This window comes from Hydractinia symbiolongicarpus, chromosome 14, assembly GCF_029227915.1.
Source record: "Hydractinia symbiolongicarpus strain clone_291-10 chromosome 14, HSymV2.1, whole genome shotgun sequence".
Classification (NCBI taxonomy): Eukaryota; Metazoa; Cnidaria; class Hydrozoa; order Anthoathecata; family Hydractiniidae; genus Hydractinia; species Hydractinia symbiolongicarpus.
The window spans coordinates 14,925,079-14,936,668 of NC_079888.1; the positions used below are offsets into that span (position 1 = coordinate 14,925,079).

The 11,590-nt window shown below is 34.0% G+C and overlaps 2 protein-coding genes across 2 annotated transcripts; both read right to left on the minus strand.

The window, feature by feature from the left end:
• Window positions 1–384: 384 nt before the first annotated feature.
• On the minus strand, window positions 385–2,788 carry LOC130625825 (uncharacterized). The gene is made up of 4 exons (XM_057440941.1): window positions 2,722–2,788; window positions 2,363–2,437; window positions 2,135–2,209; window positions 385–2,029 (listed from the first exon to the last, which is right to left on the minus strand). The coding sequence occupies exons 1-4, from the start codon at window positions 2,768–2,770 to the stop codon at window positions 1,803–1,805; spliced, it is 426 nt and encodes a 141-aa protein (XP_057296924.1). The 5' UTR covers window positions 2,771–2,788; the 3' UTR covers window positions 385–1,802.
• A 1,817-nt stretch (window positions 2,789–4,605) lies between these two features.
• On the minus strand, window positions 4,606–9,123 carry LOC130625216 (uncharacterized). Its single transcript, XM_057440276.1, has one exon. It carries the CDS (start codon window positions 9,121–9,123, stop codon window positions 4,606–4,608), a length of 4,518 nt encoding a protein of 1,505 aa, XP_057296259.1.
• Window positions 9,124–11,590: the final 2,467 nt, after the last annotated feature.

Consider the following 11,590-nt stretch of genomic DNA (forward strand, 5'->3'; position numbering starts at 1 on the left):
GTTGTTTTAATTCTATCCATTAATCACTAGCCGAAGTCCCGTGGAAGAATCCACTGAATCTCTCATCGAGTCCATATGATGGGTGCCAAATAAAAACATAGAACATGGAGAACGTGGAGAAATCCACTTTAATCAAAGGAACAATGGAAAATATTGTTGATTAGAACCATTTCAACGACTAACAAATATACATAATACCACGTCAAGAAAGTCTGTTATGAATTACACTGACAATTAATTCTATTATTGACGAAAAACAGCTAAAACAATATACGTAATAAAAAAAATCTTACATTTGGTATGTGTAAGTTGATTGAATGTCCGTAATCCGCGATGCATAAGGTAAAAACGAATTTTGGAATGTCTTTATTGCCCTGACTTTTAGTTCGTGGATTATCCCTTAAACAAGAGATAATCTACTTAACAAAGCGCGCCACGGGAAGGCAAGCCATGGGACTTTGCGCTTCACCTAAAAAAGAAAGAAGAGCATGTGTTAGACAACATAAGAAAACAGTGGTATGGAGAAGTGTGGAAAAGGAAATAATCACCTACTGTAATGGACAATTGTGTTTTCGAAGGTGTAGTCAGAAAGAAAGACAAATAAATCTGGTGTGCTATATTAAACTACCTGTTTAATTTATTGTACAACATAAACTCTTTAACTTATCCTCGCACTTTTATTAACGATAAGAAATAGGAGTTATCTGAAAGATTCGAACACAATAATGTAAACGGTGGAATGTAATAAACCATTACATACTAATAAGGTTTTATCACTTAGTGAGTAAAAGAATGTGACAATAAAATAAGAATGAAATGAAGTTGAAAATGGGTAATTTAATATAAGCCATCTGGAATCGCAACAGAAACTTCAATTAAGAGAATTGTTCCGTAAATAATATGTTATGAAAACTTCTCAACAGCTACTTTGTAGTGTCAACGTGACACAATAGGGGGCATTCAAAAACGCTCAAATAGTCATTACTATGTACTCATCCGTCAACTAATTTGTATTTGCCTTAAAATGTTTGAACAAACTGTTTTTTGAATGCCTCCATGTTATCTATCTATAAATTAATACGACTTGTGTAAATTCAAATGGATTTGTTAGGAAACACAAAAACGAAGTCTGTTCAGAATTGTTTTTACTCCGCAGAATTTTATTTTTGTTTGAAAACATGTTTAATTATAAAGCACTGTCGATCTCATCACCATGACAAAAGATTCATTTTCCAAAATGAAAAGTGATAGTTCCGTCATGGCAATTAGACACAACAGTGCAGGGTCGACTTCGCTCTTGTGTTTCGGGGAACTGTGTTTGTTTATCATTAGTTGTAATGCTGGTGGTAGTTTTTTTATTTAGTTGTTTCTTCCAGCTCCTTTTGAATTTTTCACTGTCTTTATACCCATTATGTTTCCAAAACTGAAACGATCTTTCAGATTTTGGACCAGGGTTCTCATCCCTATATTCTTTGTAGCGAGCACGAAGCTCGTCGTTCTCTTTTTCCTTTTCTGAAAAAAATTAAACTTCTAATAATCAAAGATTTTACGTGCAAGTGCTAACGGTGTCCTCAATTTTATGTTACTTACTACTTACTATTTAAGTAACAATTGAAATTTGTAATTATGATTGATCTCTTTAGGTAAGTTGTGAAAGTAATTAAAATTAAAAATTAAATTGCTCGACATAATATAATATCTGCACTGTAAAGTCATGAAATGTGCTGATTTAAGTTGTCCTTTTTCACCATGAAATTTATGCTTGTTGATAGAACGTTTTTAAGAAAGTTTGAATGATGACGTTAAAAGATTTCGCAACAGTCTACGATGTTGTCATTAAAACACTGAAATTTTAGGTCATTCTTAGGTAATAAAAATGATAAATGATGTACACACATGAGTTTATAGTCATGTGTTTTCATTTTATCTAATAGAAACGTATAATGACACTTACGTTCCCTTCTTTTCTCTTCTTTTAAACTTCGCATTTCTTTTTTCATTTGACGCAAAGCGTCGGCATGATCTGCAACTAAGGAGATTTATTGGTAAAACTTTATTAAAGTCAATATAAAAAAAAAGGTTTTTAATCGATATTCCCTTCACTGAGTTTACACAGTATATATGAGCAACTTACTTTCCTTGTCACGCCCCTCTTTCAGTAAGTCAATCTCTTTTTTCAACGTCACCAAGGACTTTTCTTGTTCAATACCTAATTTGAAAATAATATAAAAGTAATTTATTTTTCATTCTATTGGTAGTTAAATTTAGATGTGTTCTTCTTAGACAAATAAAGTTTAATTAAACGAAAATAATCGTTAAAGTATTTCCTTGAGATTGCACATCAGTATAATAAAAAAATTACTTTCCTTTCGACGACATTCTTGCATGTTCCATAATTCTTTTTTTAATTTTATTATCGTTTCGTCTTCTTCCATAACTAAGCAAAAAAAGTCATTTATTCTTGGCTGTGTCCTTTTAGATAAATAGAATTTTGAGGAAAAATAAATTGTGAATTATTAATTATTGACATGTGCATTAAAGAAGAATTAACAAAGTTTGTTTCCAGTGTAAATTTTTGCAAATTTTCTAATAATAATACTTTGAATCGAAAAGCTATAGCTTTTTTTTCAAGCAAACTTTGTCAGTTGTTGTTCTGCTTACATAAAATTACATGGATTATTATACTCAAGATAATTATACAAACAATCGTGGGATACTTACTATTGTTTTCCAAATCATCCATCTCAAAATCTAGCTCTATTTCACCCATTTTAATATATTTATTACCTAAAACAAATGTGCGTCATTTGTTTAACTTTATAAAGTATTATAACACACTTTGAAAGTAGAATAAAAAAAACTTTTTTTAAAGGTTGTGGGTTTAATCCACTGGATCCATAATTTTTGCAGCACTTTTAAAGATAATGCGCAGGTTCACTTCTACTAAAATTTTAATTTTTTATTACCGTTTATAATAATGGTTAGATCTACAAAGCTATCATTTTTGCAATTTAAAAAGGCCTTGGCTTTCAGTTCATGGAAAGTTCCTTATTCGTAGCAATTTTTTGGGTAAAAACATTTCATTTAAAACAATTTTGTTCATTTATAGATTGAAGTTACTTTTGGTTCCGTACAAATTTGCAAAAACGTAAAACAATTGTCTCTAACTTTTATTTTAATCAAATAAATCGACGTAATTAATTCGATAAGAAGAACATTTTGGCTTTTATAAGGGTCTGTAAAGTGTTAAATTTAACGAATTAAAGGGTTTAAATACTTTTGTAAATCTTTTATTTTTGCAATTTAGCCTTGTTCTTATATACACATTACTAAAAGTACGAACAATGAAAATCCAAGTTGTAATACAATAAGAGTCAAATTTGCAACATTTCTTCAGTAATATTACTTAGCTCTAAGCGATGATGTTTTGCCAAAATATATATTAGAAGTCAAAATAAAAAAAAATTAGACCATAACAATGCAGTCTATTTGTAATCATGAACTATATATATAAAACTGATTAAAAACTGAATTCTAAGTCCGAAAAAAATTCTATGAACTAAAAATTTATAGATGTCAAATGAGCGAACAATAACTCCAATATTATTTCCAAAAGAACTGCTACGAATATGGTAAATCCACTTAACGAAGTGCACCACGGGAAGGTAAGCCATAGGTCTTTGCACTTCACCTAAAAAGACATAAAGCTAAGTCTTTATGATTCTACCCTTTTTAGGCTTGCACACACATTAAAGCTATCAAGTTCTTCACATTGCACTTGCCTAGACAGTTATTTACACATGCTTTCCAATTTCCAATTCTTTTATATGGTGTTTTGATTAAGAACTATAAACCTATTCTTGCGCTGACATATACGATATTTATATATATAGAGGAGAGGTCATTGGATATAACATATGAAATAAACTGTTTGCATATTACAGTACAAGCGCTTGACAACAGTTGGTGAACATTGAAAAGCAATGCAAAGCAAAATATTAAAGTGAAAGACTTTAAATTTGAGTTAAATCATTTATTTATTGACGTTTTTTTTATCAGTGGATTGCACTGAAATCCTGTATGTAATAAAAGTGCTTTTCAAATTTCACCTGTGTGCAATTTTAAAGTAAATGTTAATCCATAGCATTCTTCTTGCAAGAATCATATCATCTTGCGCAGGAATCATCTCATCCCACCTGGTTACTGTGAATTAACATCATACTTTAATCAGAAAAAAGAAAGCGAGAACTCAAAAAAGATTATTATTAACAAATTCAATTTTAGAAAAAAATTGTGCAATTAAATGTTTGTGAATTAATAATGTAAAAATTCAAATAATGTAATTTTTAACAATTGACTGTCCTAAAAAGAATGCTTTTAAAGAACTTAAAGCTTGTTAACAACTTTTTTGAAAATTTGTTTTTTTTTGTATTTTTTGTTTCATTTTGATATAACAAAACAACTCCTACAATAAAATAAAATTTAAAAAAAATTTTATTCTAACAATTTTAAACGGAAAATAATGTGCATGTAAAGATGCAAAATCCTGCCAGACAGGCAACATTTCTCAATTTCAAAAATGACAAAAACTTACTGCTAGCTGGACTAAAGTACTTGCTGATAAACAACATTTTTTGTGTAGGATTTATTTAAAACATATCCTTGTTTGTCTGTTCTTAACACTTTAACTTTAATATCGTTGAATGAACGCGCCCTTGAAAAAGCCACGTAAAGTTGACCATGAGAAAAGCAAGGTCTTCGGAGAAAAATCCCAACTTTTTCAAAGGTTTGTCCTTGTGCTTTATTAATTGTCATTGCATATGACAATCGCAACGGAAACTGACGCCTTCGGAGCTGAAAAGGTAAGCCAGTGTCAGAAGGCGTTAATTGAACCTTTGGAATGAGAACTCTGTGACCTTGCGCTATACCAGTTAATATTTCTGCATCAATTGTGTTTATCCTTAAGTGGCGCACAACTAACCTTGTGCCATTACACAATCCTGATTTTAAGTCAAGATTTCTTAACAGCATTACTACCGCGCCAACCTTTAGTTTAAGAGAATGTGGTGGCATACCTGACGGAGTAAGAGAATTTAAAAACTCTAAAGGATACAAATTTTGTTCTTCAACATCATCTGCTACAACAGAGTCAGCGCTATTGTATGTTATTACATCCCCTGGGATCTTTTCAAGAACTTCATCATTTATCTGCAACGTATCTTCATTTGTCGCAGATAATATAACTCTCGACGAATAGTCTTCAATAATAATGCCATCAAACATGATATCGATGAGATTTTCACTGTTTTTTAATACACAAGTAGGAGGTATTTCTATGCAGTCCCTAAAAGGATCAGCTGGTTTTGTGGGAAGTTGGTCACTTCCAAGCTGCAAAAGCCAATCTGCAAATTCCTGCTCTTGTAGTCCGGCTCGCATATTTAACCGTAGTTGAAAAGAAGTTATTAATGGCCATATATATGAGCTCTTTAAACATACATCAATCACTTCTGCAGGTCTTGCTTTTTTGACTACAGGTAAAATTTGTCTAAAATCTCCGCCTAAAAGAACAACTTTTCCTCCAAAAGGGAGATTGACGTTGGTAATATCTCTAAGCATAGTGTCAATAGCCTGTAAAGCATACTTTGGAATCATGCTACACTCGTCAAATACAATAAGATCTTTTTCCCTTAAAGATAAAGCTTGATGACTTGTAGGAGACAAATTACACGTACTTGTATCCACTATAGGAACGGGTAGCCTAAATAAAGAGTGTACAGTGACACCCTTATTCAAAAGAGTTGCAGCTATTCCAGTCCAAGCACAGGTTGCTACTTTTATCTCCCTACTTTGCAAATATTTTATAATGTAGTTGTAAGTATATGTTTTTCCTGTGCCACCAGGACCATCTAGATAAAATAAGCGGGAGTTCTGTGGATTACCATTACAAACATTTGTTACAGCGCCAATAATGGTATCTGCTGCATTCACCTGATCACGATTTAATGTAGGTCGAATTTGGGCTACGTCTTGAGCTATCAAACCCAAATCCGGATCTGGGTCTGCTGGAAGTTCTTCTACTTCTGGTAAGCCAAAATCAGCAAGACTTTTACCTGATTGTCTGATAGTTGTTGCTATATTGCTTAGAGCAGCAAGTTCTGCATTAACTTCTTCCATAGTACGACTGAAATCTTCAATCATACCCATGCGGTTATCCAGCCACAGCTGTAGTGGATTGTTTAAATCACAATGGGTAAGTAAGAAACAAAAGGTTTGCCTTAATTGCCTTGGAGAACCGACAGCAGTCACTTCTTCCAACGTCCTCTCCCACTCATCATCACCTTCAAGAAGACCTCTTGCAAGGCAAGCCTCGCGAAAAGTTGGGTACAAGTGGTCATTGAACGTTCTTAAAAATTCAAAAGAAGTTGCACCAGGAACATGAAGCAATAGCACTCTAAGGTAAAATCTTTCACCTTCCTTAGGGTTTGAAGAATACATTCTGCTGATAATTTTACCACCCCCTCTTCTTCTCACCTTCCATTTATTTTGTGATTTATCAAACACAAAATGGTACGGAATGTCAGTGTATAAGTACATATTTGCATTTGCATTTTGCTGATTAAGTAGAAACCAAGCAGTGAGATGAGAAAGGCGATTTTCAGCTCTCTCAACTGCAGCTGCTTCATCACCTTCACGAAAGTAAACCCTTTCATAATTTGGCAAATGAAGAGCTAGTCTGAATATAACATGTGATTGGTCATGCAAATTGTAAGCAAAAAGACGCCAACATGCCTCTGGAGAAGATACGTACCTTGCATCAAGAAAAGTTGTTACTTCATCATGATCTAACCTTTCGTTTATCTGAATATTCGCACAGTCAAAACCTTTATATATATACTTATAAAGATATTTTACAGCTTTAACCGTCATACAGGCCTCAATATTTATATGAGCATTGTATTTTTTTGACAAATAAGGGTTATAAGGAACAATCCATCTGTTATCAATATCTGAATTTCTGATAGTAATAGTCCTTCCATTATCACGACGCCTATATTTTGGATAACCATTACGATTTGAAACTGTGGAATTTGAGAAATCTTTAGGGAATTCTTTGGAGCATTTCCCATCTACCATGCAAACAGAAACAGGATTTAAATGTCCGCATGGACCATGAATCATGCAACTTTTTATTGTTTTATATAATTGCGGATCATCTATTTCAAGAGGAATTTCCGCTGATATTATGGTATCAATATCATCAGCATGGCGGAGCTTGTCTTCGTGAGTCAAATGTATAAGCATATGGACATGTGGAAGTCCCCTTTTTTGAAATTCTATTACATGAACATAAGCTATGGTTTTACCTAGTACTCCTCGCGTGTGTATATCTGCAAGAAGTTCTCTCAATTTTAAATTAAAGACCCTTGCTATAAGGTCTGGCCGATCGCATGGACTTTGACCGGGAAAGAGATTGTCTTTAACCTCTGGCCAATTTGGATTACATGTGAAAGTTAAGAATAAATCAGGCTTTCCATATTTTGCAACAATGGCCATTGCGTCCATGTAATTTTGACGCATTGCTCTTGGGCTACCTTGAAATGAAGATGGAAGAATTATAATACGTCCTGGATTGAGCTGTCTTTCGTCAGCTCTGATACTCAAATGATCTACCAAGCCCTGGTAAGACTCAGCTCTTAGTTGCGCTTGATTTCTGCGTATAAAATCTAAACGTTGACCTTCAACCTTAGTATATGCATCAACAATGTACTGCTGCAATAATTTTTTGCCGTAATGAATAGAACTGAAGCTATTCCTTACTGCAAGTCGATACACATAGAACTGTAACATTGTTACTGTTTGACGTCTTGCTGTGCGGTGTTCTTCAACGTGGAGAATGTTATTATACCATCCTGGATCTCCCCTTGGAAAAAAAACGGGATACATCATTGGGTCAACATTTGCCGACATCGTAGAGAGATTAGTTAATGGTCGATCCTTTGGATATATTACAATATCTCGTGTGGTCGGTGGTGCACCATCTTCGCCAACAAATACCACAGCTACTTCATCTTGAGTTGGAGTGTTATATCGCCTCCTATCTCCACCAGCGAGCATTCGCATCGTTACTTGAGAAGCTGGGCGATTTTCACGCACTGCTCGTTGATTTTCCTCCATTTCAACTGCAAACATATTTTTGAACGCTGCACTGAAAGGAGATTCTCTTTCCATTACAGTATGAAGCATGTGCATTACCTCTTCTAAACACTCGGCATTTGCTGGATTATTCAAACGAATGTTAAGTGCTTCTGTTGAATCTATTATATACAACTGGTTGAAGGAGGGTGTAACATTTTCAGGAGGATGCAAACAGCCAGACCGATGAAAAAGCTGTCCACTTATCCTAAAGCAAGGGGGCCCATGTCCTTGTGGAGGTCTTATATTTGCTCCTAGAGAGGCAAAAGCAAAAGATGAATTATATTTTCGTATATTTGTTTGAAAATTTTTACATAATTGCTCCCTTCCCGTAAGCAAGTGAGTCAGCTCTTCAGGGTATTCATTTAATTCAGGAAGGGCTACTTTACCGGATTGACAACATTTAAAATTTCCTTCATTTTGAAATTTTTTACTGGAACAATATGGACATGTGTCAGACATAGGACCAAGTGTGTGTACAGAAGTTTGAGAAACAACACCAAAATCCCTTGCAATATTATGAAAAACTCTACGTGCGTTTTCTCTGACATGCCTCATGTTTTCAGCATTACGTGCAAGTCTCTCTTCTCGTACTCCTACTTGCTCTACTCTCCTCGCAGCAGCTACCTGCTGTGCATTGCGCCTCCTTCTAACTTCCGCTTCAGCAGGAGTTTCAAATGCCCTGTGTGCTAACATGCGAGAAGTATTGGTGGACCGTCGACTTCTCACTTCAACATGCGGTAAGGTGGATATTCTGGAGGAAGAACTAACATTACCTAGTGGATCATTTTCAAACTCTTCTGCTATATTATTTGGTGCATTATTACTATCTATATTATTATTAGAATGGTTGGTATTATTAGCAGGCCGCTGCAAAACAAATCTGCCTAATGAGTTTAAAACTACTCTAAACCCATTGCTACCAGCCATTACTTACGTACACACAAGATTAAGTTGTCCTAAAATAAAAAAGATGTATCTGTTACATCTCCAAAAAATGAGTATAATAGACTATATAATAGAGAATTATAGCCGGAAACTTCAGCATATTATGTAATTACAATAACTATGTATACACATGTTCTTATAAGGCACAAATCATTACTCGATATGTAGCTAGCTAATTCAATCACCTTTTTTTACAATTTTTACAATTCAGAATAAAACAGGATTTTATAAATTAGATGCATAAAATGTGGCTACAGACTAAATTTGGAGAAAAGCTATGAAGCAAAAATAAGGTCGTTTATCAATATCGTGGTTCACACGTTAAACAAAAAGCATGTAGGTTCAAAACAATAAAACAGGATTTTATAAATTAAATGCATAAAATGTGGCTACAGACTAAATTTGGAGAAAAGCTATGAAGCAAAAATAAGGTCGTTTATCAATATCGTGGTTCACACGTTAAACAAAAAGCATGTAGGTTCAAAACAAATGCTTACGTAATTTTTGGAGTTTGGTGTTCTTACAAACATACCTAACCTAGGTAAGGTGTAGCCTTATATGCAAATTAGCAAATCATTTACCTTGTAAATCTCTTCGCTGTAAACAAAAACTTTTTTCTTTTGCACAGTTTGTTTTGTTTATTTTTTCTTAGCGACGTAAAAGAATTAGATTCTTAATCGAACGTTCTGAACCAATGAACGCGTTCGAAAAACGTCACATGATAACAATAAGAAACCGTTACAAAGCCAAAACAAAAGGATTGAGATCCCGCTTGCCCACGCTTATGAAGGAGTGACCATCGGACCTAGGGCAGGAAACCCGTAATTCTTTTCAATGGCCTCACCGTGCGCACACACACACAAGGCGTATTAATATATAGAAAAGCATTCTTGATTCGCAATCTTCAATCGTGTACAAAAGGCATGGGTCTTGCTTCTACCCACTCCCGTCATTCAATTTTGAAAGATGAATTTTGTGGCTGACTGAGGTAGCGAAATTGCTGCGGTGATAACTGTTGTACCAACACTAAAAATTAGTGTAGACGGGTGTAATATCTGCAGAAGTTATATGTTTTTTGTTGATTTTGCTATTTTTTTCGAGTAAGGTTGTCAGACTCGACATAATTCGCGAACGATTGTTGTGTCCATGCTGTCAAAGAGCTATTGGACTGCAGGATTGGTAATAGAAGATCTCCGTCATTGATGGTATTCTTTATTCTTGCACAATATAAACAATAAACAGATACTCTTAAGGACAGTCATAAACAAACTATTCAAAAAGTGAGATTTAAGAAGTTATTCGCACTTATAGACAACCTGTTCATGATATTTGCTTTTTGATAATGATTTTTTTTCTTTTTTGCCACTGCTTTCAAACAATAGAGACAAAATGGAGTAGCGGTAGCGCATTCTGCTCGTACTCACATAGTATTAGATCCTCACTCCAGCGCACAATTAATGCAGTCTTGTCAGTCATCAACGAAACGCCAATTTGTCTGGCAAGCATGCAAGAAAGCAAGCAAGTCAGAGCATTGTTAGACATATGTCTGGTGATAAAGTTAGATTGTTACAGTAAAAGTGGAGGAAGAGCCTGCCATTTGAATGGAACATGCAAAAACCTTTGTACTTAGTTACTTTAGAGTTTGACAGTATTCGTTTTAGTGGTACGAAAAGTTACAATCTGCAAAATGTATCAAAACTATAAAAAAACAGTTTCTTTTAACGAGAAATTAAGAACAACAAGAGGAGCTGTACTTGGTAAAAAATACTATATTGATAGCTTTAGTAAGGCTATTAATAGCTTTATACGATTTTAAAGTCATTGTCGTTGCCTTTTAACAGCTTTGTCCGAGTTCAACATTTGATTACTGATTTCTCATATGCAGTAGTGTGACAACGAGTAGAACAACTGGTAAAAATGAGTAAAATAGCACCACATTGGACGCAGCCAATACATAAAGAAATTTAAAGTGCGATATCATTTTCTCTTTGTTTTATTTTTACAATAAAATGTATACATGACAAAGGTATGGTCTTCTTAAAGTTAACGGCGAGCAAACGCAACATTATATACGCAACGAAATAACGAAATGCATGGATTGTTAGGTTTATAGTTTGCGCACATTTGCTGATCAATTCTCTATACATACCATCAGTTTAATCAGAATCAAACTTTTTACATGCGTAGTGAACATTGATAACGCTCAATAAAATACAAGTTAATGGTTAATTAATTTTCCTTTTTAAGCATATTCCGAGGAAGACTATACGCCCAATCATGAAAAGGTGTGTTTGTAGTAACACTTGATAAAATAAGAAGCAAACCGAAAAAGGTGATCAATTAGGACAATTACGAGGTATTTAGAATTTAAATCTTCATGTTGTTTTTGACTTACTGCACATTTACTGCACACCAGATCATTCTCAGATTTATAAACAAGTTCTTATGT

What these genes read in the sequence shown, in the direction of transcription:
- LOC130625825 (XM_057440941.1), bottom strand. Translation starts at nt 2,770, where the DNA reads ATGGGTGAAATAGAGCTAGATTTTGAGATGGATGATTTGGAAAACAAT. An exon ending in GGATGATTTGGAAAACAATA is followed by an intron (nt 2,438 to 2,721) that starts GTAAGTATCCCA and finishes TTTTTTGCTTAG; the next exon opens with TTATGGAAGAAGACGAAACG. An exon ending in AGAATGTCGTCGAAAGGAAA is followed by an intron (nt 2,210 to 2,362) that starts GTAATTTTTTTA and finishes TTTTCAAATTAG; the next exon opens with GTATTGAACAAGAAAAGTCC.
- LOC130625216 (XM_057440276.1), bottom strand. Translation starts at nt 9,123, where the DNA reads ATGGCTGGTAGCAATGGGTTTAGAGTAGTTTTAAACTCATTAGGCAGA.